This window comes from Hippopotamus amphibius, chromosome 16, assembly GCF_030028045.1.
Source record: "Hippopotamus amphibius kiboko isolate mHipAmp2 chromosome 16, mHipAmp2.hap2, whole genome shotgun sequence".
NCBI classification, from domain to species: domain Eukaryota; kingdom Metazoa; phylum Chordata; class Mammalia; order Artiodactyla; family Hippopotamidae; genus Hippopotamus; species Hippopotamus amphibius.
Window position 1 is genome coordinate 44,582,586 of NC_080201.1, and position 26,222 is coordinate 44,608,807.

At 40.7% G+C, this 26,222-nt stretch overlaps 1 protein-coding gene and 1 long non-coding RNA gene across 7 annotated transcripts in view; one reads left to right on the top strand and one right to left on the bottom strand.

The window, feature by feature from the left end:
* Window positions 1–5,312: 5,312 nt before the first annotated feature.
* Window positions 5,313–26,222, top strand: part of DPY19L3 (dpy-19 like C-mannosyltransferase 3) — a 69,509-nt gene continuing 48,599 nt past the window's right edge. The window contains exons 1-3 of one of the 6 annotated variants that reach the window (XM_057712780.1): window positions 5,313–5,538; window positions 7,306–7,447; window positions 9,641–9,774. In XM_057712780.1, coding sequence (XP_057568763.1) covers window positions 7,327–7,447; window positions 9,641–9,774 — 255 coding nt within the window. In that variant the 5' untranslated portion in view covers window positions 5,313–5,538; window positions 7,306–7,326. Of the gene's footprint in view, window positions 5,539–6,055; window positions 6,194–7,305; window positions 7,452–9,640; window positions 9,775–26,222 lie in introns of those variants that run through there. The other 5 variants (XR_009049756.1, XM_057712779.1, XM_057712776.1 and 2 more) reach the window with 5 other exon arrangements.
* LOC130839010 (uncharacterized) overlaps window positions 18,819–26,222 on the bottom strand; it is a 36,763-nt gene continuing 29,359 nt past the window's right edge. The window contains exon 3 of the long non-coding RNA XR_009049758.1: window positions 18,819–19,019. This is a non-coding gene — a long non-coding RNA (uncharacterized LOC130839010). The remainder of the gene's footprint in view (window positions 19,020–26,222) is intronic.

Below are 26,222 nucleotides of genomic sequence, written 5' to 3' on the forward strand. Positions count from 1 at the left end.
CTGTGAAAAGCAATGAAACTGGGACATTTGTAGAGACATGGATGGACCTAGAGACTGTCATACAGAGTGAAGTGAGTCAGAGAGAGAAAAAACAAATATTGTATATTAACACATATATGTGGACTATAGAAAAATGGTACAAATCAACCTGTTTGCAAGGCAGAAATAGACACACAGATGTAGAGAACAAACATATGGACACCAAGTGGGGAGAGCAGGTAGGGTTGGGGGGGAGTGAATTGGGAGATTGGGATACCAAATTGTACACTCTAAATATATGCAGTTTACTGTAAAAATTAAAAAAATAAAAAATAAGAATTGCATGAAACTACTGTTGCAAAAATACATGTAAGTGGGCCAAACTGTCTTCAACTGAATACGTGTTTCTGTAAAAGAATACACAGTGTTGTAAAGATCTCAGTTCTCTCAGACTTCTATACCTTTTTTTTAAATACAATTCCAGTAAAACAATCTCCATGGATTCTTTTTTGAAAACTAGTAAAAGATTACAAAGTTTATCTGAGCAAATAAATATGCAAAACTTGCTACAACATGTTTAAAAGAAATACAGTATGTAGAACTGTTGCAAACTAGTTCTTTTTAAGTCATTTAAACACAATGAGTTTATAAACAGGCCATATACATACAGAAATTAGTATGTGATACAGACAATTCAAATCAGTAAGGTAAGAATGATGGTGAAACAGCTGATTCTCCAATTAGAAAAAAAAATTGTCAGATCTCTCTCCATATTAAAAAGATGCAATATTTTTTAAAACTAGGAAAAAAAGTATTTTTTAAATTTTGCAATCTTGGGATGGTAAAGGCTTTCCTAAGTATGATGTAAAAACCCAGAAGCTATGAAGAGAAGGTGATGATAGATTTGATAACATAAAATGGAAGGTCAGTGCAAAGTGAAACATACCATATGAGGTACACAACACTGAGAAAATATCTGCAAGGTATTCAACAAAAAGTTAACATCCAGGGACTTCCCTGTTGGTGCAGTGGTTAAGACTCCGTGCTTCCAATGCAAGCGGTGCAGGTTCGATCACTGGGGAACTAAGATCCCACATGCCACGGGGTGCAGCCAAAAAAAAAAAGTTAATATCCATAATCTATAAATAATCCTTTTATATAAAGATTAAATCGATGATTGGCCAAAGAATATGAAAAGATAAATCACAGAAAAAGAAATACAAACAGCCAATAATCTCCTGATATAAATATCTCCACCTCACTAATACATTTAAAATGATGTATCATTTGTTGCCTAAGATTGGCAAAGATTAAAAATATCCATTGCTGGCAAGGACGTGGAGAAATAAGCACCGTAAGGCACATTGGTGGAAGCGTAAAGTAATACAATTTCAAACCTTTTGTAGTGTAGTTTGCCAATGTTTATCCTAAATTCTAGCAATTCTATTTCTAGAAATATATCCTAAAGAACTACATAAATATAAGGATATTTTCCATAGCACTGCTTGTAATAGGATAAAGCTATAAACAGTATGTCCAATTAGAGGGGAATATTAAATAAATTACGATACATCCATACAGAGGATGACTACTGTATTGAATACCCATCATTGCGTAACAAAATTACCTAAAACTTAGCGGCTTTAGAACAAAAATAAACATTTATTATTCTTTTAGGTGTGGATGCCCTGGAGCTGGCAGATCTTCCGCCGAAGTGGCTCACTCACATGGCAGGCTGGTTACTGGCCAGAGGCCAGGTGCTGCCCATGTGGCCTTCTCTGCAGCTGGGTTTTTTTTTTATTATTAATTAAATAATTTATTTATTGGCTGTGTTGGGTCTCCGTTGCTGCACACGGGCTCTCTCTAGTTACGGCAAGCAGGGGCTACTCTTCGTTGCGGTGCACATGCTTCTCATTGTGGTGGCTTCTCTTGTTGCGGAGCACGGTTCTAGGTGCGCAGGCTTCAGTAGTTGTGGCACACGGGCTCAACAGTTGTGGCACATGGGCTCTAGGGCATAGACTCAATAGTTGTGGGGCTTAGTTTCTCCGTGGCATGTGGGATCTTTCCAGATCAGGGATCAAACCTGTGTCCCCTGCATTGGCAGGCAGACTCTTAACCACTGTGCCACCAGGGAAGTCCCTCTCCAGGCTGTTTTGAGTGCCCTCACAACATGATGGCTGGCGTCCCCCACAAGTGAGCAATCCAAGAGAGGCTTAGGCTAAAACTGGGATGTCTTTATGACCTGGCCTCCGAAGTCCAACAAGATCACTTCCACCATATTCTATGCATCACACTGAACAGCTATGATTCAGTGAGAGAGGAGTATATAAATACCATGCAGCAAGGATCATTCAAGCTGAAATTTAAAGGCTGAATAGTAATTAAGTCAGGCAAGGAGACCACTTATAAAAACTTTGAAATTTATGAATAGAAGTAGAGATGAGGCCAGAGAGATAAATGGAGACTGATTCATGGCAGTACTTTCAAGCTTGTTAAGGAGCTTGATTTTTACAGAAAGCCAGTAAGCCACCAAAAGATTTATATCTTAGTAAGATCAGTCTGGTTATTATATGGAAGGTGGATTGAGTGCACATGGCCTGGGGGCAGGACTGGAGGCAAGGCAATTGGTTAGCCGGCTACTGAAATGATCCAGACAAAAAAAATGGTACCTTGGATTATAGTAGTGGCAATGGAGATGGAGAAAAGTGGGGCAAGTTCTGAGATATTTAGGAGTAAACCCAACGGGACTCAATGTTTGACTGGATATATGTGTTACACAATAGGGAGGAATCAAGTTTGGCTCCTAAACTATTGACAGCAATTATGTAAAAGAGGCACAAGGGAAGAACAGTAGGTTTGGGGATTAGAAAAAGTTTAATTTTTAACAAGTTGAGTTTGAGTGCTTTGCACATGTGGAAATTTCCAATAGGCACTAGACACGTGGGACCTGGCTGTCAGGAGCTATACCTGGACATAAAAGCTTATGAGTCATCAGAATATCACTGGAAATTGGAGCCATGAGCCAGAGTGGAAGAGGAGCTCACACAAGACTGAACAGGAATGCCAGAAAGGTGTACAGAGGAGGAATGCTGGCTGAGTCTATTGCCCCAGAAGACAGGAGTGATCCAGAGTGTTCACAGTACTAAGCCAAACAATTTAAAACTGAAAAAACATCATACATCAGATAGGAAAAAGCCAATGGAGAAGGAGAGCTCTTTCCCTTGGTCCAAGGCAAGATGCTTTCATGGGAAGGATGTGAACAGCATTAATGACATCTAGTGCAGTGCTTCTCAAAGTGTGACGTACATACAAATAATCTGGGGTTTATATTAAAATGAAGATGATTCATTAGGCCTTGAGGAGAGTCGGAGATCCAGCGTTTCTAAGAAGGTCCTAGGTGATGCCAACACTGCTGGTCCACAGACAACATTTCGAGTAGCAAGGTCCTGCTATGGCTCTCAAACTTTGTAGAACAGACTCACGTGGAGAACTCCTTAAAACAGATGACTGGTCCCTGACACCTACAGATTATGATTCAGTAGGTGTGGATAGAACCTGATAATTTCCAACAAGCTCCCTGATGATGGTGACAGTGATGCCACAGGTTTCCAGGCCATACTTCTGAGCTGAACTGTTCTCGTACAATTTAACTATCGCTGGCCCCAACAGAGGAAAAGCCAGATTGCGCTGGGTTTCAAAACATAATGCAAACAAGTATTCCTGTACACCCCTGCAATCACGGTCCAAGACCAGAGCTCAATGGGGGCAAAGGTCTACTGCTTGTTACCCATCATCCCCATGGCTGCTGTATCAGAAGGAATTCATTCTTAATTAACTTATTACCAAGACTTTATTCCCAAGACTTACCCTCAGCAGTGGATGCCTATTTCTCTCAAAGCTTTATTTTGCTTAATAAAGCCATTTCATATTAAAACAAGCAGCTGCTAACAAGTACTATTTTCTTTACTCAAGGGATGCATGTTTCACAACAGACTCATTTTTTTCCCAGCGTGAGACAATTTAAGAAAAAACCCTATATAATAAGTGGGGTGGGGGTGGGGGGTTCTACTTAAGGAGCAATCCATTCACATATGTATTTATTAAGCACACAAATGTATTTTATGTAAGCCCTCTTAAGGTGAAAGAGAAAGATTATAAATATACAGTCCCTGTTCTCAAGTCCATAACATGAAATGAAAAAGACACCAACAGTCATGTTGAAACATGACAAATGCCATCTGAAAAAACAGCTGACATTTATTTTTATTAAAACCACCCAGCAGATACCTCAACCCGTTGGCACAGAATGTGTGTTTGTTATTAACAGCAACAGACACACAAAGGAGGAGGAAAATATATCAAACAGGGGTAACTAGGAAAGGCACCTGGCTGAAGTCATTCCTGGAATTAAGACATATGGGCAGTCTTTTTCACAGGTGGAGGACCCAGAGGAGCATTCCTTAACAAAAAACAATTAACATGTGCTCTGAGAATCCGCTGACAAAAGACTTTACCTACTGTTCATCGCAGTGTGATTAAGAAAGACATGCACGTACACAACACAGTCACTGCCCTCAGAAAAGGCTTACACTCTAGTTTGGAGTCGGAGTAACACAGGAGAGTAAGAAGACAGAGGAACATATTCTACAAGACAAAACTGGGAAGCAGATAGCGGACCTCCCCCCCCCCCCCCCCCCCCCCAAAAGAGGCGTCTTGGAGATGCGAAAGTATCCCTGCAGATACTCTCACTGGCAGTCGGTGAAAAGACTTCCAAGCACAGATGGGCGGCAGTCGGGCCCTGGGGGCGCGCCAAGCCTTGCCACGCGGGAAGCTGGGAGATGTCCGAGTGATGGGACTGCTTCCGTCCATCGGCCCCTTACTGACCCCTCCACGTCCACCAGCACAGGGGACAGGAGGGCACCGGCGCAAGGAAGGTGGTCCCCGGCCAGTCCCCACCTCCTCCCGGGAGCCGAAGTGGGGCCGCCGCTCCGCGGTCCGACCTGAGGCCACCCTTCCTCGAAGCCCGGCCCTTCTCCCCCGAGCCGCGCCGCTGACTCTGGCCTGCGGGTAGCGGGCGTCTACGTGGGCGAAGGTGGCCTCAGGCCCCTCGGTCGGTAGCGGAGGGGCTGGTGCAAGAGCTCCGTAACGGGTCCCCGGAACGGCCGGACACACCAGGACTCAGCCGGCTAGGACGGCCTAGCGGCCGGAAGTGCGCCACTTCCTTCCGGCCGGCGCCGCACGAGACGGGGCGGGGCGCCCCGGGAGGGGGCGGGGGCCCACGCTGACAGACGGCTCTCGGGCCCTATGGGTGCGGCCGCAGCGGCCCGGCCTCCCTGGCGCGCCCTCCCCCCACCCCGGGGCGGCTGACGCCCCTCGCACCCCCGAGTACCCCATTTCCAGGGCGCCGCACAGAGCTCCACGGCTGCTGGCTCCCGTCCTCGCGGCGCGTTGCGGGCCGTGGTGCGCCCCCGCCCCCGCGGCCCTCGGCGCCCCTGGCCGGCCAGCCGGCCGTCCTCCTTCCCGGTCCGGAGCCGCGCGCAAGGACGGCTGAGGCCGCAGGTCTGTGGCGGCATGTTGGGCCGCGGGCGACGCGAGGGGACGCGCGGGCGCGAGGCTCAGTCGGCGGACTCGGACCGTCCGGCGGGCGGGCGGCGCTGCGCCCGTGCCTGGCGGCGTGTGGCCGAACCCGCCGCGAGGACAGAAAGCCGGCGGGGCCGCCCCGCCGCGTCGCGCAGTCGCGGGGCGCGGCCCCGGCCCTCGCGGCGGCTCTGGGCGCCCGCTGTGGGACGGGGCTCCGCCTGGTCTCCCAGGCGTGCGGGGCCGGAGGCGGCCCCTCCGGAGAGGGCAAGCTTCCCGAGGGCGGGGCGCTTTCTTTGGCTTTGGCCACGCGGGCGGAGCGAGGGCCCGGGTGGTCTCCGGCCTCGGCGGCCGCACCGCTTCTTGGGTGAGCCGGGGCGTGTTTCTGAACTCCTCCGCCCCCTCGGGGTCCGGCGGGGACCCCGGTGCTGCGGGGTTGGGGTGCGGAGGTGAGCTGAGTAACGTGCCCCGCAGCGCCCCGGGATGCCCAGTACGTGCTGTCCTTCTAAGCAACGGAGGGAGAAAATGCACCGCGCTCATTTCCCTTTTCAGACATTTAAGATGGCATTCCTTGTAATCTGATGGCGAAACTTTTGTTTCCTGCGTTCATGCAGTGATCGCAATGCAATTATCACAGGTAGTTGGCACTTAAACGTTTGTTGCCTTTCTGCCCTGACGTGTCACAGTGTGTCAGTTGTGGGATTTTTACAACTCCTCTGGGAGCCCGTAGAAAGGGCATGTTTCTAGGATGAGGTGATTTGGGGATAAGCTCATCTCTGAAGATACGACTTTGCCGACACTCCTTTTCTCCCCCGTTGCCCCGGATTCTCCATTTTCTATGCTTGCACCTAAGTGTGTTTTGCCTCTCAGATTTTTTTTTTTGGTATGAATGAATGAATGAATTGTATAATGTTGGCTGGTGTGTTCTTTTAAATAGAGCAGCTTGTTTACCTTTAGGAATTAATGAGCTGCCCCAACAATCGTGTCCGGCAACCGGTCATAGTTAATAATTAGTTTAACGGTGTTCGTTTGTCGGAGGAGTGATGCAAGATGTTCCAGGGGACTGTAGCCAGCTTACTCACTGCTACCACTCCCCCGCCTCCCACTTGCTGCTTCCAAACCAGGCTCCTGCTCCCTGCCATCACTCCCACTGCTGCTCCCTGGGGTAGCAGCTGCCCTGATTGGCACACCCCCGCTGCGATCCCCACTCTGGCATATTCCTAAAGCTTCCAGTGTGAATCATTTGAAGGAACACGGGTGTCAAAATCCAGATACCTAGGACAAAACAGTATTTCAGTTCTTCAAAATCAGGCTATCAACAGTCAGATTTACTACTTAACACCTTTTTCATGGTATGGTACCATAGAAAATAATATAAAGCTACCTAATTATGTGACAAATTGCATGGTAACTGTTATGACACAGAAAGGGGAAAGATCAGTAGGTGCTGGTGCATCCCAGGGAAAAAGGGCAGGGGCTTTTCTGTGATGCTCGCCTGTATTCCTAACTCTTGGCATTGCCTGCCATAGAACAGGCATTTTGTAAATGTGGTTGTGTTAGAGAAATATTTCTGTTGTGTCTTGAGAGTAGCTTTGAAGGCTGGTTAAGGTTTGGATGGGAAAATGGGAGGGCATCTAAGCAAGGGAAAATGGCTCAGGTAAAGTCTCTAAAACACAGATGAGCACAGGATGTATTTGGCAGAGAGGGTACTGACATATGGATGATGGTTTATTTCTATGTTGTTTGTAGGAGTGATTGGAAGAACAATGCATGAGAGTCTTTGACACCATGATATCCATCAGGCAAAGAAAAGGGATACAAACCACAGAAATTTCGGAGGATTACACGGCACAAGAAGAAAATGTGAAGTTGGAAAATAAGTTGCCATCTAGTAGGTGATTTAAATTAAAGCAACATTTTAGATTGCTTTTTGGCTACATATTGAAATAACCATTCTCCAATAGGATAAAAATTTGATGAGACCTAATAGTTGAAGAAACTTGTTCTACTATCCTGATATTTTTGTTTTACATATGATTTGATTGCAATTTGATAATATTCATTTTACAGTTACAATTAGATGAAAGATGAAAGACCTCTGATTAGAACCCTTTGCTTATCGGCTGTCTGTTCAGTATGGTTATGCCAATCTGATCTTTTGACTGTCAGAGTAATACTTTTTCCCACTGTTCAGATTTTAGTCTAGTTCTAATTTTTCTTGTTTGTGTATGCTGTTCACAACTAGACAGCCTTACCTTGGGTGAGTTTCTCATTTCATTAAAGTATAGAAAGATGAATCAAACTTTTTTTCTTATTCTTTATTTTCAGTCAAAATCCTGGAATTTTCTTTTTTGGTTTGTGTGTGTGTGTGTGTGTGTGAAAAGTGATCAGAATTTGGTAAATTGTTTAATTGTTTATATAATGTTGAAGACTCTTGCTAAGCCATATATCAAATGGCATTAATTACCAACTTCTTGCTTCCTAGATTGCTTTCTTAGACAAAACATGGTAAGAACTTTTAGAAGTAGACATGAAAAATCTCATGTCCATCAGCCATTTTGGGTATCTGACAGAGTTTATGTGGACTGCAGCTAGAGCTAGGAGAGTAATTTGGGCTAACAGTTTTATAAAACAAAAGTAATCTGTATTGAGCAGCCATGCCACCCAGCTCAGCTGTTAGCAATTTGGGTACAGTTAGACTACTTTCCGAAAATCTTATACAAATACAAGTTCAAGTTTGTCCTTTTAAAGTAAATCATAACTTTGAGGACTGTTCATTTTACCAAAGCAGTTCTTATTCATGTCAGAAAAAAAAAAACTAAAGAAAAGCAAAAAAGAAGGAAAAAATACTCCCACAGACCCACTCCTCCTGAGATTACCACCTCTGGTGCCTTAACTATCTTGCTGGTTAAATGTTGTTCTCTGTACATGTACACCTACAAGCATTCGGATGTGATTTTTCCAAACTGAGATCCTACATGCTGTTGGGTAACTTGCTATCTTTCTCTTATTGTGTTATGAACATAGTCAATGTATTTTTAAAGTTCTGTCAATGTGTAGTCACATTGTGTGACTGTAGCGTAATTTATTTAACTAATTTCTCATTGAATATTTAGATGAGTCTTAACCTCTTACCTATACAAACTGAACTGTGATAAATATCCTTGTGGTCAGATGTTTGTTTAAAACTTTATGTCTTCGGGGTATATATCTAGATTTAGAATTACTGGTCATTTTGGTGGCTTTTACTTCCTATTGCCATGTTGCATTCCAGAGAGGTATCAATTTATTGTAACACCAGCAGTGTTTAAAAAAATGTCTGTTTTTTGTATCCTTACCGAAACAGAGTACTAAGCATTTTTAAGCTATCAAATTGGCCAGTATTGTCAAAGTGATAGCTCTTTGTTTTGATTTGCATTTCTTTAATACTATTTTTTTCTATTAAGTTTATTGGCCATTTTTTTCTTCTGTGCATTGCCTATTCATGTCCCTAATCAGTTTCCTACTGGAATATTCATTGTTTTTTTTATTATCTTGAAAGTATTTATCCTATATTAAGGATATTTAACCTTTCTTATGTGTACTATAAACATGTTTCCTAGTTTATATATCCTTTAACTTGTGTAATGGGGTTTAAAATTTTAAGTAATCAAGTTTTGGGGTAGCTTTTAATGAATAATCCACACATTGTGAGTAGATTATCTAAAAGGCTGTTTATATTTTAGATCTGTAACCCATTTATCCCTCCATTTAAGAAACTTTGTAGTTAAACTACATCAAACACAGGTCCTTGGTGTTAAGATGAAAAAGATAGTATGCTTGTCCTCAAGAAGCTCACATTCTGGCAAAATGGACAAATGAACAGTTAGATACAGTGAGGGGAAGAAAACTGTAATAAAAGTATGAAGAGTATAAAAAAAGTCTGGAATCACAGAAAGGAGCCCCTAACTGTCTGCTGGAGACAGGGAAGGCTTCACCAGTGACAGGCAGCTGGAACTTAGCATGCTTGACAGTCTGGAATAAAACTATTAACTGCTGAATCCTTTACTGACTTGATTTTTCATCTGTTTCATTTTTCTAAAAGGTTGTACCAATAGAAGATTATGGACAATTCTGTCATTTACAACTGGTGGAACTGTTGCCCTTTGCATTGGACTTCTTACATCTGTCTACCTGGCCACTTTACATGAAAATGATTTGTGGTTTTCTAATATTAAGGTATGAACATGGTATGATATACCCATCAGTGTCTCCAATAGTTAGCCATTTAGATGAATGACCAAGACAGTTCCATTTTTCCATAAAGAATCCAGTCTCTTGAAAGGTTTGGCTATAGGGTAAAATGACTTGTTCTTTGTTAGTTTAAAATAATATCAGAATTTTTATAATCAAGTGAATTTTCCCATTTTCGTTAACTTATTACAGTTATGCATCAGTTATTCTAAACCAATATTTTTCAAAGTGCAGATTGTGAAGTTGGTGTAGTAGGTCATGAGTAGCATTTTCCTTAACAAAATCAAATACAAGAGAATACTGTCATATAGTAAGGTCGATAATTATTTGTGAAACTTTTATTTTAATTATATGTATGCATGTACAAACGATCACAATATAAATTTTTTTTTTCTGTTGGGTACAGTAAAAAAAAAAAAAAAAAAAAAAGAAAGAAAAAGAAAGCCAAAGCTACTGTTCTAAACCAGGGAGTTTTAATCTGGCTTCATAAATGACCTTGATGTGGTGTACCTTTCTAATGGTATATACAAAAGATTGAAGGGAAGCCATAACTGCCATCACATTTTCAAGAGAGTGTGTGACTCTTCAAACACCAGTTTCCTGGTCTTTCTCCTTTCTCTCTCCCTCTCTCTCTCTCTCTCTCTCTCCCTCCCCATCCTTTAATTTGGCTTTGGTTCAGAGCAAGTATATCACTTAAAAGAAAACTCACAGGGCTTCCTGGGTGGCACAGTGGTTGAGAATCCGCCTGCCAATGCAGGGGACACGGGTTCAATCCCTGCTCCAGGAAGATCCCACATGCCGCGGAGCAACTAAGCCCGTGAGCCACAGCTATTGAGCCCATGTGCTGCAACTACTGAGGCCCATGCGCCTGGAGCCCATGCTCCGCAACGGGAGAGGCCGCAGCAATGGGGAGCCTGTGCGCCACAGCGAGGAGTAGCCCCCACTCACCACAACTAAGGGGAAAGCCCGTGCACAGCAAAAAAAGACCCAACACAGTCAATAAAATAAATAAATAAATTTATAAAAAAAAAGAAAACTTACACATTGCCAATGTTTTTCATTCAAAACACTGCACATTGCCAGTTTTTTCATCCAAATATACCTTGCTTTTCATCAAAAATGTCATGATCCTTGACCTTATTTCCCACCATGGCCTTTAATGATCAGTTCCTTACGAAGGTAAAATTGACTTTTTTTGACAAAGCAGAGATTTATCATCTATGAGAATATTCAAAACCATCTGTGCAGAATGTAAAGACAGTTCCCAGAGAGAGTTTTCCAAAATATTTTGAGCTTTGGTTTCATTATTTGGATGAGTCTCCAAAGGAGACTACTTTGAATGACAAATTTTATTGTTATGAGTAATTTCTGGTTTGTTTGTTTTTAAAACCTGTCGTATTACTTTATAGGTACAGCATGTATCTGTGTATATATCTTTATACAAATGATCATAGTACCAAAGAATAATAATTCTTATCCTTCAGTGACAGTTGGTAGTTTTTCTTGTCAAGAAAAGTTTTATTCACCTATTTCTTCAAAATGGAGTACCTATAAACAGATTTCCTGGAATTAAGAAATTTACAACTTATTTATTAACAGAAGTATTTTGAATAAGGCCTGGAATTTCCCCTTTTGTGGGCATAAAGTCAAAATTAAATGTTAGTAACTATATAGCAAGGAGACATGGTGAAACCGATCACATAATTTTAAACTGTAAGTTTAGCTCTTTTTTTTTTTTTTTTTAGCTCTTAATTTAAAGCTTATACATGACCCTACTAGCATCCACAAATATATATATCCCATCCTCAAGAAACCTGAAGAAAAGGCCAGGTCATGTAGGGCTTTGTAGACTGGGTGGGCGTTGGAGAGAAATGTACAGAGATAGAGCTGGAAGGATGTATTGTTTCATCATTTGTATGGAGTGCAATTGAGGAGGAAGAATCACCTGTGATGACCTTCTTTCTCCCATTAGCAGAAGGGTAGATGGGTGGATCTTCATTCACTATGGTCACGAACCCTTTGGGAGGAGTGGATCTGAAGGGTACAGTGACTTCTGAGCAACCACCCGGAGTTAAGCCACACTTCATAGGTTGAGGGTAGAGCCCTCCCCAGAACAGCCCCTCACTTCAGACACCAGTCACAACTTTGGGCTACTCCCAGGCTACTCTCACTTCTGACCAACTAGCTATACATTCACTGAAGTGACACAGAACTCAGGAAAGCTCTATACTTACAATTACAATTTTATTGTAGAAATAGGATATAAACCAGAGCTAGCCAAAGGCAGAGGCACATTGGGCAAAGTCAGGGAGAGTCCCAGACCCTAAGTTTCCATTCTCCTTTTCCTGTAGAGTCAGGATGCATTACCCTCCTGGTACATCACTGTGCAGCCATGTGTAGGGTATTGCCAGCCAGGACAGCTTACCTGAGCTCTGGTGTCAGGAGTCTTCACTAGGGTTTCATTAGGTATGCATGAGTAATTAAATCATTGGCCACAAGGTTGAACTCAATCTCCAGCCCGCTCTACTCACCAGAGGGGCTGATGTCTGCTGGCTCAGAACCCCAGTCCTCTAATCATACTGTTGGTCTTTCTGGCTTGACCAGTTCCCATCCTGAGTCATCTCCTTAGCAAAAACCATCTAGGGGCCCACCCTGAGTCACCTGTTAGCACAAGCTGTCAGATGTGGGCCAAGGAGCCCCCCGTGAATAACAAAGATATTCTTGTCCCAGGGAAATTCAAGGGTTTATTGACTGCCTCCCAGGAAGTGGGGACAGGGCAAAAATGATGAGTTCAGGTTTGGGTACATTGCGAGTCACTTTCAAAACAATCCAAGTAAAGATGTGGAGTAAAGGCATCCGGGTTTATGGGTCTGAAGGCAGGAGTTCATCTGCGTTGGAAACGGGCATTTTCATATTACCAGCTTGGAGCTGTGTGGGCAGGATTGTTTGAGGAGTGTGTAGAGTGAGAAAAGAAAGAGACCCGAGGCTAGATTCTGTCTGTGTCTCAGATACCATCTGGGAGAAGCTACGAAGCAGGCACATCCTCTAACAGGTTTCTCCCCACCACCACCCCCAGCCCCTTAAACTTAAAATTGAGCTCAGAATCTTAGTGCATTTTTTCCTCTCTATTCAAGCTCTCTCTGTTTTTTTTTTCCCCCATGTCACAAGAGGAAACCTCAGAGGTTCTAATCATTTCTCAAACCAGATGGTAGGCATTGGTTTATTTTTCATCTTAGAATTATCTATACCCAGTGGTCTCCAACAGAACTCTCTGCATTGAAGGAAATGATCTAAATCCACACTGTCCAGTACAGGAGCTGCCAGCCAGATGTAGCGATTGAACACTGGACATGTGGCTAGTGCAACAGAGGAACTAAATTTTAATTTTTTTTTAAATTGAACTTTAATTTTAAAGTGAATATACATTTTTGGTGAATAAATCAATAAAAATTATAGCCATTACTGATCAATGGTATTACTTAGCCGAAGGAAAACTCATTTTCAGAGTTTACACGCCTTCATAAATTTACTCTTTTACATCATTTTCATCTTGGGGGATTATGGGAATATTTGAGAAGTGTAAATCTGTTTTCCTTTTTTATTTGTGAGTTAAAATGTATCAAAATTGCTGGGCTAGTTATTTTTGAAAATACTTTGATCTTTTGAATACTTTGAATTAGTTGTAATTATTCAGAGCGGAAAAATATTGGTAATGAAATAGACTAATCATATATTCAGTTTATGTATTCAAAATAATTTTTTAAAATGTTCATAGCAATGTTAGTGTTTAATATGTGGGAACCCTGAAACAGAGCAGCTTGAAAGCTGAAAAGGAGAAGTTGTTGGTTTAAATGGTCATAGAAAATATGTACGTAGTATCCTTTCCTAGCATATTTTTTGAATTAAAAAGTAATTTTCCTGTCATCTTTTTTTTTATTATTATTTTCCCCCCTTTGGCCACATTGGGTCTTCTTTGCTGCACACAGGCCGTCTCTACTTGTGGTGAGTGGGGGCTGCTCTTTGTTGCAGTGAGCGAGCTTCTCATCGCTCTGGCTTCTCTTGTTGCGGAGCATGGGCTCTAGGTGCACAGGCTTCAGTAGTTGCAGCACACTGGCTCTGTAGTTGTGGCTCCCGGGCTCTAGAGCCCAGGCTCAGCAGTTGTGGCTCACGTGCTTAGTTTCTCCATGGCATGTGGGAACTTCCTGGACCAGGGATTGAACCTGTGTCCCTTGTGTTGGCGGATGGGTTCTCAACTGCTGCACCACCAGGGAAGTCCCTTTCCTATTGTCTTAACTGTTGTGTTATATTGCCCTTGCTGGGAAATTGAAAGTATAAGAGATTTTTAAAATATCCTTAATTGAATGTCTGTTTTGTACTTGGCACTGTTTTAGGTGCCTTTTACACATATTTTATTTAATCTGGCTGTTTCCGAAGCCCAAATATTTTAACTCTAACTTGTTCTTTAAGTGCAATCTGTTTTTTTTTTTTTTTAGCTGCTCTTTGTTATAAACAAAACAGAGTTTAAAGCCCATGCTCTTACTTACTGTGCTCCCCTTACAGTGCCTGGCACATCATCAGTGCTAAGGAGACAGTGGTCTATTGGAGTAGAGTTAATCTCTAGGGGTGAGGGGGTGGTGTGGGCAGGGGGGACAGGGAGACAGCTGGCTGCTGTAAAGAACTTGGGTTGGGACTAGAGCAGAAGGATGCACCTTGGGAGCTTGCCTTCAGGGATAGGACATAGTTAGTACTGGCAAGTGGGCAGCCAGTCATTGCATTTTTAATGATATGTGTTTAGTAGGTGCTGGAGTTAATATCTGTATGGTCTGGATTATTTTTCTTTTTGGAACATGTGTTATGTTTTTATTGTACAAACTATACTGTGACAAAAACAAAAATTTTTTTAATGAGAAACATTGCTTTGTTACCCTTAAGAAAAAGCAATGTTCATTTTTCCCTTCCGTTCTTCATCCTATATGTGTATGTATTTTACTTATTTATGATCCCAATATAGGTGGTTTTTATAATCATCATATGCTTTTTCCATATACAATTATATATTTTCACAAACACTCACAATTATTATGTAAATAATGATAGCTGCATAATTTAATATTTTTGACATTTTTATATCCTTGGTCTTTTCACTGTTTCCATGCTGCCCAGTTTGGGGTAAATTGTTTCTAATTGTGTGGTTAGACCCCTAAAGTTGCTTACTTAATTTCTCATTTTAAAGTGGCAGGATAAAGGTGTCAGTTCCTTCTTTTTTTTAAATTACCTCAGAGCAATGAAAGAAAATGAAAAACAGTCAGATTCCTTCTCTGATGAAACTAAGAGAGGTCTGTAATCTGGAACCACAACATATGAGGAAGGGCTGCCAAATCCAGTGATATCCAAGGAGTGTAGAAAGAGTCTGAGAGAAGACTCTCAAAAATAAAGATTTTTAAAAAAATAAATAAATAAAGATTTTAGATAAAGCTGTCAAAGTTTAGTCCTCCAAAGTCACTGGCATTTCTTGAGAGGTAAACCGATGGTCCCCTGTGTGGGACCATGGGACTAGATGTGAGGAGTAATGACAGGAGCTTTCCTGGACACACTTTGGTGTGAAAGAGAAAACAAGGTAGGCAGGCTGAAAGGAATAATCAAAGAGAAAAGCCATTTTCGTAAAAGTAGAGTTTAGAAGGCCAGGATAAAGCGAGAAAACTTGCATTTCAACGGCCCTGAAGCTGACGATCTCTGATGACTGAGATGAGGAAAGGACTAAAGAGCTCACTCTTCTAATCCACTCTATCACCAGAAGAATTCTTGCTGGCCTGAGTTATGACCCTGGCCCCTCCCCTCCATGAACTTCCTGCACATAGCTGATTTGGTGAGAACTTCCCACATTCAGAAATGACTAATAATCAGAAAGGAACTAGCACAGGATCTGTGCAGTGATACTGCAAGGAAAAAGGGAAGAGAAGAACAAGAACAAATGATACATGAAGAACAGTCACCAGAAAACTTTTACAGCAGAGACATGAAGACTGTGGCCAAACATATCACATTAAAAAACAAACATAAGAAAGCATTCGCCACTGTAGAAGGTGAATTCAAAACAGGAATGTAAGAAGGTATATGCCCTCTTCAAAGAGTTGTAGGAAGATAACTAAAGGAAATGAAACATGAGCTGGCAGAACTTAGTCAAGAAATAGAATATTTAAAGATATAACCATAATAGAAATCATGACTGTGTTGGAAGTAACACACAGGAGACCAGAATCTGCAAAAAGCACAGAAATAGAAGTATTGGACAGGGGCAGTGAAAGTAAACACAGTGAAATAAAATTAGTGAAGTTAAAATACTAGAGAGAAGAGACAGCTGAGAAAGGCAACGGCAAGGTTGCATAATGTGTGTCCCAAAGGAACCAAAACCATGAAACGGGAAAAAAAGTTTAAATCTATAAATCAAGAAAACTTTCCAGAAATAAAAGAAGAATTGAATCTACAAAATGAATGGGCACAACGGGTCCCTGGAACATTTGGCCTAGAAAAATCATTAGCAGAATATAGCTGCGAAATTGCTGTACTTAAATAGTAAGAAACCTTTGGACATCCAGACAAAAAGATCAAGTTATCTCTAAGAGGAGACAAAGGTCAGTTTGGCTTCCAAGTTTTCCACCACAGTAAAATCTAGTTTCTCAAAAGGCTTTGAATGATGTCTACAAAGGACTCACGTAAAAGAAAGTGATATACATATTTTAACCCAGTTATTCCGTCATATATAAAGCAGCATATAAATTTTTTTGATTCTGAGAAATATGTATTTTTACGAACACCTGGAGAAATTGGTAGAGGAAAACCTTTACCTAGTCAAGAGATAAAAGGCAAAACAATGGTAGAAAGATTGTCAGTGAAGTTCAAATTTATTTAACTGTAGGACTGAGACTGAATAGTTACAGGACAAAATATGTGTGACATGAACAATGTAATAACATAATAATGTTATTATGTAATAGTAACACAATAACAGTATAGTAATAACAGAATAACAAGTTAAAAGAGGAGAGGAAAGAAGGTGAAAGATGGTGGAGGTATCCTGATTTATCTTTTATAGCTAGAAGTCAAAAAGTTTCAACTAAAAATGATGTCAAGAAACAGACACACAGTATATATAAAAGAAAATTCCAAGAAAAATAATATCAAGTAAAATTGGGTAGGGAAGAAGCATGAATTTCATAAGGTTGTCATTACTCGTTATAGGAAGTCAGTAGATACTTTCCATAGAAATAAAGTTAAAATTAAGTTATCCTCTGAAGTTATAGTTATAAAGAAAGGTAGCCCCAGAACAAAAACATCAGCCTTCCAAATTAAAGACACACACACACACAGACACACACACACACACACACACACACACTGAAACAAGTTGACACAGATCATGTAAAGAAAGAATATACAGTCATCTCCAGTATCCACAGAGCATTCACTAAAACATTGATAAATTTAAGCCATAAGGAAAAATCTCAGATCCCAAAATACAGAAATTATATGAACACTATTCTCTAATCAGTGTGATAGCACATAGTCTTGGTTTGTTCCTGACTTTGGGAATAGAGGTCACAGTATCCTCTTTTGTTAATTTATTCATTCACTTAAATAGAAATTGGAGATAACTAATTAAAAAGAAAAATCACTAACGCCCTGGACGTTTTAAAATATTTAAAAGATAACTTTTGGGCCACAGGTAATTAAAACTGAATTTATAGAAATTATAAATGAAATCTAGAAAATGATGAAAACCGTATTTCACGATTATGGAATACAGCTAAAAGAGTACTCAGAAGAAAATTTGTAGCTGTAAATACTATATTATGAAATAATTAATATACTGTGAAATAATGAATTATTCCACTTATGACATCTCACAACAGAAGGATGGGTAAAGGTAAAAGAAATTGATCACCTAGAAAGCAGGAGAACAGTTCATAAGTGAATGGTTATTTGGAGGGTAGAAACTAAAGAAAGGTAAAGGTGGGGTAGGAAGTGAAAATATCCAAAATAAGAAATAACAGAAATAATCACAGAGATGGGACTTCCCTGGTGGTCCAGTGGTTAAGACTCCGTGCTTCCACTGCAGGGGGAATGGGTTCGATCCCGGATTGGGGAACTAAGATCCTGCATGCTGCACAGTGCAGCCAAAAAAAAAAAAGAGAGAGAGTGATGGTTACAGAGATCATGAAATATGGTAACAGAGGAATAACCATAGAAGTAAGAAAGAGCCACATGAGACTCTTTTGTTTGATTTTATGCAAATTAGATGAATGGATGAAATGGGTGATTTTCTAGAAGAATATAAATTACCAAAATGGCCCCAGTAAACACAGTTACTTCTGTAGATGTGACAGAGAAAACTGGAGAATTGCCTACCCATCCTCCATCCCCAAAATACCAGACCGTGTTTGATTTTATGGAGGAATTCTAGTAAACTCTTTTTTTAATATTTTTTTATTTCTTGTGGGGATTTTAGTTGTGGCGCACGGGCTCTTCGTTGCGGTGTGCTGGCTCCAAGTGGGTAGGCTCAGTAGTTGAAGCTCGTGGGCCCCACAGCATGTGGGATCCTAGTTCCCCAACCAGGGCTCAAACTGGCGTCCCCCACGTTGCAAGACCAATTCTTAACCACTAGATCACCAGGGCAGTCCCTCTACTAAACTTTTACAGAACCAAAATATTCCAATTATTTGAGCCATTCCAGAGCACTAAAGAGGAAGAAAACTTCCAAATTACTGTTATAAATCAGGTATTGCACACCAAAACTGAGGATCAGAATGTAACTACAGTCAGTTCTTATTCCCACCAGTTATGTTCTATAAAGTCTTGAGAACAATGAATTATAGAATACTGAAGCATTGCTTCTGGGGAAACATGTACATATATATAGACATACTCATATCACACATAGGTTACAACCTTAAATCCTAAAAACTCCTGGTAGATTCTATTTTCTTTTCTTCACAAAAGAGAGACTGAGGTTCAGAAGTGTTGAGTGAGTTGCCTGAGGCCATTCACTAACAGGTGCCAGAGCTGGGATTCAAACCTGGTCTGACTGGCCCCAGATCTGGGGCTTCTCCTGCTGTGCTGCACTGTCCCTTACTGTCCTCATCCTCTGATCATCTCTGTGTGAGAGCTGGAACACATCACGGCTGGGAGCCATGCACATTAGGCAACTCTGATTCTTCACATGTATACAAATACTGCAAAACACAGCAAGTATTGATTTCGTCAATTTTGTTGTGACAAATAAATTTTAGCTAGTAGGCAGATTTGCAAATAGGAAATCCATGAGTAATGAGGATCAACTGCATATAACCCAGATAATGTTAAAAAACAAAACTCAGAGACTAATCCCACTGTGTATATTGGACCCCAAATCCTAATTAATACTAGTAAAGAGAATCCAGTAGCACATAAAGCATGACACACCATACAAAAGTTATTTTTCTGCCAGGAATACAAAGGAGATTGTTGGGAAATATATACTTTTTTTTTTTTTTTGCTTTATTAGTACTTCAAGAGATGCAAAAAAAAAAAAAGGTATTTGAAAAATTCAAATTCATTTGTCATTTCTTTGTAATGTATATAACTCAAAATAGGAATAGACTAGGTGAGCCCATCACATCAGTAGAATAAAATAAAAAATAAAAACCATGTGATTATCTCAAAAAACACAAGAATAGCATTTAACAAAATTTGACAGCATTTTGTGATAAAAATGCTCAACTGTTTAGAAATAGAAGAGAACTTTAGCCTCAAAGGGCATTTGTTAGAAACCCACCGTTAACTAAATGATGAAAGACTGAGAGCTTTCCTCATAAGATCAGGAACAAGATAAGGATGTGTGCTCTAGCCGCTTGTATTCAACATTGTACTAGACAGTGTGTCAGGCAAATATGGCAGGAAAATGAAATGAAAGGCATGAAGTAGATGACGTATATAGAATCCACTAAAAAGAAGCTATTAGAACTAATAAGTTCATCAAGGTTGTAGGATACAAGATCAATATACAGAAGTTAATTGTATCTCTGTACAGTAACGATGAGCAACCTAAAAATGAAATTAAGAAAACAATTCCATTTACACATCAACAAAAAGTAAAATAGGAATAAATTTAACCAAAAAGTGTGAAACTTAAACCATGTCCATGCATTGAACAACAATATTGTTAAGATGGCAGTACTCCCCAAGTTGGTCTATAGATTCAACATGATCCCTCTCAGAATCCCAGATGCACTTTTTGCAGAAATTGACAAATTGATCCTAAAATTTATGTGGAATAAGAGACCCAGAATAGCCAAAACAATTTTGAGAAAGAACAAAATTGGGAGACTCACATTTCCTGATTTCAAAACCTGCAATATCAAGGCTACAGTAATCAAGAGAGGGTAGTACTGGCTTAAGAATAGACATATAGATCAGTGGAATGGAATTGAGAATCCAGAAGTATACTTTACATGTATGGTCAACTGATTTTCAACAGAGGTGCCAGGACAATTAAATGGAGAAAGAATAGTCTTTTCAACAAATGGTCTGGAGACAACTGGGTATTTATGTGCAGCAGAATGAAGTTGGGCGCTTTTCTCATACCACATGCAAAAATTAACACAGAATGGATCATAGACCCAAATGTAAGGGCTAAAACTATGAAACTTTTAGAAGAAAACGTGAATAAATTTTCATGGCCTTGGGTTGGCCAAGTCTTCTTAGATAAAAACACCAAAAGCACAAGTGACTACAGGAAAAATAGTTAGATTGGACTTTATCAAAGTTAGAAACTTTCATGCTCCAAAGTACACCATCAAGAAAGTGAAGGACTTCTTAGGTGGTGCAGTGGTTGAGAATCTGCCTGCCAATGCAGGGGACACAGGTTTGAGCCCTGTTCTGGGAAGATTCCACATGCCGCGGGGCAGCTAAGCCCATGTGCCACAGCTATTGAGCCTGTGCTCTTGAGCCATGAGCCACAACTATTGAGCCCGTGTGCCGCAACTGTTGAAGCCCACGCATCTAGGGCCCGTGCTCCACGACTGCAATGAGGAGCCCACGCACCACAGTGAAGAGTAGCCCCCGCTCGCAGCAACTAGAGAAAGCCTGTGTGCAACAACGAAGACCCAACGCAGCCAATAAATAAATTAATAAATTAATTAATTAAAAAAGAGTGAAAAGACAACACTCAGAATGGGAGAAAATATTTACAGATCATGTCTGGTAAGGGATTTGTATCTAGAAAATATAAAGAACTATTACAACCTAATGATAAAAAGACAACCTAACTTAAAATGAGCAAAGGACTTAGACATTTCTCCAAAGATGATATACATGTGGCCAACAAGCAGGTGAAAAGATGCTCAGCACCATTAGCTATCAGGGAGATTCAGATCAAAACCACAGTGAGATAACACTTAACACCTACTAGCAGGGCTGTGATAAAACATCATAACAGCTGTTGACAAGAATGTGGAGCAGTTGGAACCCGTCTACGCTGCTGGTAGGAATGTAAGATGATGCAGCCGCTTTAGAACAAGTCTAGCCGGTCCTCAGTCAGACACAGAGATATCATATGATCTTAGCAATTCTACTCCTAAGTGTATACCCAAGAAAAATGAAAACACATACAAAAAAATTTGTATACCGGTGTACATAGCAGCATTTTTCATAATAGCCAAAAAGAGGAAACAACTTTAATGTCATCAGTGGAGGAATGGGTAAAGAAAAGGGGGTATGTCCATATAATGGAATATTATTCAGCAGTTTTGAAATGAATTACTGATACGTGCTACAACATAGACGAACCTTGAAAACATGCAAATTGAAAGAAGCCAGGCACAAAGGACACATCTTCTATGATTGTGCTTATACAAAATATCCAGGAGAGGCTGATCTAAAGAGAAGGTAGATTGGTGATTGCTTAGGGTTAGAGGGTGTGTGAAATTTGCAGGGTGACAGCTCAGGTGTGTGAGTAATGAAAGTGTTCTAAAATTGATTTTCTGATAGATTCATAACTCTGTGAATATAGTAAAAGCCATTGATGTGTAAACTTTAAATGGGTGAGTTGTATGGTATGTGAATTCTATCTCAGTGAAACTTTTTGTTTAATTGTAGCATGCATACATATAAGACCAAATGCTAAGACCTTACTGATTAGGGAAACACTAGAACAATGGTATTAAAAGAACTTTCTGTTGGGTGAAAAGTTCTTTATCTGTTGTGGTGATGCTATAGCCATTATCCAAATTTGCTCAGGAACTGAGGAACTGAATTTTTAATTGTAATTAAGTTAAGTAGGCACATGTGGCTGGAGACAGCCTGGCACTAAGAGCATATCCCAACCCAAAGGTATCCATGACTACTACTGTTATTTAACATTGCTTTGGAGGTACCAGCAACAACAGGAGAAGAAGTAAAAAGTATGAAAATTGGAAAAGAGTAGGCAAAGTTATTGGTAGATGATGTAATTATATACCTGTAAACCCCAAGAGAATCTAAAAAATTATTACAAGCATTAAGAAAATTCAGAAAGTAGCAGGGATTAAATACACAGAAGCCAAGATTAAATTAAAATATACAGAAGCCAAGATTAAATTAAAATATACAGAAGCCAAGATAATTTTATTTTTAAATTTGTCAGACTGAAATTAATAAGGAAAGAAGACTTCACATGTGCCCTTTAAAAAAGTGCTGCCTGGCAGGCCCGTAACACTTTGAGCTCTCCTGTGTGACTGTTTTAACCTTTTCTTCCCACCTCTTCCTCACCAGACCTTCCCCAGTTTTCACTGTCAGCTGGTGACATTGCTTCCTGTCTCACCGTGTAAGGAAGAAAAAAATTCTTTTTTCCTACTACCCTCCTTGGTTCTCTGGCTGCAGTCCTGTAAATTAAACTGACAAAAGACTCATTAACAAGAGAAAAACACAAATTTATTTAATATAAGTTTTACGAGACAGAAGAACGTTCATAATGAAATGAAGACCTGAAGAAATCATTAAATCTGAGTGCTTTTATACTAGATTTGATGAGGAATTGAAAATCATGCGAAAACCTATGAGTCCAGGGTAGTAAACGGGGGAAACTGAGCAAGGCCTGTTCATTCAGAGTCCTGTCAGCATCCTCCATCTTCAGAGATCAGGAGGTTCCTTTCCTCTGCCTCTAGAGAGGGTATCTCTCTCATAGGAGTCTTATGATGGTTTCAGGTGAGAAGGGAGAGTTCCGAGTCCTTCTTGCACCTGCCACCCCGTAAATTCTTTCAGCTTAACATGCTCAGTATGACAAGGTGCCATATTTTGGGGTAACATATTCTGAAGCCCGTCAACTGAGAAAGTGAAAGCAAACCGAAGAGACCTTCCATCTGCCTCCATGGCACAGCTGCCGGGGTTAATGCACATGCTCGCTGATTTCTTGCCACACATGTACGAGATCCTAGCCCCTGTCCTCTACTGAACCACATCACTCTGGCACTTAGTTCTCTCTCTTGCTCTTTCTCCCATCCTAGGGGGAAATGTCTATTCTAGCCTCACTTTCTGTTGCAGTTACTGTCCCATTTTTCTGCTCATCTTATCACCAAAATTTCCCCCAAAGTTTATTGACCGGTAGTCTCTGATGCTCTCTTCCCATTCTCTCTCTCTTGAACCCACTTGAATTAGGCTTCACCCACTGCGCTGCTCTTAAAAAGTTCTGGTTAAAGTCACGGATGATCCTCAAGTTACTAAATTTAGTGGCTGTTTCTCAGTCCTCATTTTACTTGACCTATTAGCATTTTTTCTTGGCTCCAGTACACACACTCTCCTGGGTTTCCTCCTGCCTCCTCAGCTGCTCCTTTGGCTCCTGTACAATCCTCAGCCTCCCAAGTGACCTCTTACTGGCAGAGAACCCCAAGAATCAGCCCTTGTATTTTTCTGTCCACTCTCACTTCTAAGAACAGCCTGTCTGTAGCTTTAACTGCCATCTCTATGCTGATGGCTCTCAAATGTCTCTCCCCTGCTTAGACCTCTCCCTTGAACTCCAGACTTGTATATCCAGCCGCCTACTCGAACACCTGTGTTTGTATGTCCATTGGGCATTTCAGATTTAGCAAGTTCAGACTCAAACAGCTGACCGTCCCTGGCCTCAGGTGTTTCTCCTTAAATCCCCTGCTTCATCCTTTTGTGGCTCAGGATTTCTGTCCCCAAAGAATTCTAGTTCTTTCAACCCGCACATTAAATTCTTCAGGAAATCCTAATCAGTTTTCTTTTGACAGTATCTAGAATCCGATCATCTCTCACAACCTCCGCTTTTGTCTCTACCCCAATTACATCAGCAGCCCCCTTCCTGGTTTCCCTGCTTTGCCCTCGCCCCATAGAGTCTATTCTGAACACAGCACCCAGTGCAATTGTTTTAAATGTATAGCAGTGTGTGTCCCTGCTCAAAACCCTGCACATTCAAACTCAGCGTGTCTAAAACCAAACTCCTGACCTCACTCCCTCCCTGAACACACACCTTCTAGCTCAGAATACAAGCCCAGAGTCTGTGTGCCTCCAGACTCAGTGGTCCAGTGCCTAACCCCACATTATATCTCAGACTCTGCTTCTGCCCCTGCATCCTCCCTGACCTTATTACTGCCCCTTTCTTGTTCCCTCCACTCAAGCCACACTGTCTTCCTCACTGATCTCCAGGGTGCATGTGGGCTGTCTTGTCTGACTGATGGGCTTTCCCCTCAGACATCTACATGGCTCACAGCCTCACCTCATCCAGTCTCTGGTCTGCGTCACTTCATCAGTGAGGCCTTCACTGCCCGCCTCCAAGGTCACAGTACCACCCCCTTCCCTCCCTATCCTTCTTCTCTGCTTTCCTTTTCATATTTCACTTGTTCATTTATTCCCTTCTCCTTTTGCTCTAGATTATAAATCCCATGAAGGCAGAGATTTGTGTCTCTTTGTTCCCTGCTAAATCTCCCAGAAAAAGAATGCTTGTAAATTGTTGGTGGTCAGTAGGTATTTTTTGAATGAATAAATGAATGGATGGATGGATGAAGGAGTGAGTGAATGAGGAAGATCAATTGGAGGAAGAAGATACCAATTAGAAGCACAGAATCCAGTAGGGAGGCTAGTTTAATAGGCAAAGAATTGTCATTCCTTCTAATCGATACCTGTCTTTCCTTGAATAGTCATTTTCCTTTTTTAAAAATGCCTTGTTCTCATTCAAACTTAAACTCCTTGGGATCAAAGACTGAATTCTTATACCTTTTTGTTTCCTTAGCAAATAAATGTTCAGTGATAAGGAAAGGTAATTCTCACTTGGCTAAAAGTACTCAAATCACTCAATTTTTTTAAAGTCTTTTTTCCTTATGCTAACATTTTTTCTTATTTATTTGAAATTATAGAACTTACACATCTTCCCATTGAATATTCCTGCAAAGCAAGGAGTCTTTAGACCCAACAGGGTTAATCCATACAGTGGTAACTATGGTAGAGCCACGACTAATAATTGCTTCAGCTGAGCCCAGTGGAAGTACTGTCACTTTAACAGTAGTCTAACCTAGTCACAAACACTGCTTGGCAGCTGTCACATGTCATGGCTTTAATCAACTCTAGGGCAAGAATCATTCCATTCTAACAGATGGACATGAATTTAACCAGACAATAAACCATGCAGGTGCCATCAATATGTTTGCTGAGGGCATGATTCCCTGTACAGAGCTTTACGAACAGCTGTCTTACCAAGAGCTGCTGTTCCTTGGTGAGATGATTTGTTAACCTAATTCTGAAAGATTACATTTGTCTTTAATGTAATCTTTAATGTTAATGTTATCTTTAATGTTAATCTTTCAGTGGCTTCCCCACTACCAGTTGCCTAGTTACTTGGGGGGCAATTTTTATAAACAAAAGTCATTTTCATGAGAATTTTTAAAACTAATAATATGGTTCCTTTGCAAATTTGGTACTGTTTGTCTGAAAGGACTCGTTATCTTTTGTGTGTTGCCAGAGGATGCAAATCATTAATTGTGAGCTGTGATTTTTTTCTTGATGTTTATTTCCTTTTAGTATTTCTGTTAAATTACTATTTAAACTACTACTTAAGTGGTTTTAGCTGTATTATTTCTTAAAAATACGATTCTTTTGTGTTTCTACTTTTTTCTGTCATTATCTTCAGAGATGATGTTTTTTATTCTCTCAACGGTGCTTCCCCTGTGGGACTTGTGCAAATTAAAATCTGAAGTATTTGTTCGTTTCGTGTTCTTTAGAGGGTAACTTCTATTGGTGTGCATTTTCATTGGCACTATCTACCAGGCAGAGTATAAATTGCTGTATAAAAACTGGAAAAGTGTTTGAATGAGTAAAGCAGATGTTCTCTTAGCATGAAGCAGATGTAAAACTTACAAGTGTCTGTCTAATAAAGTAAAGCATTTGGTTCTATACAGCTGGTGCCAAGA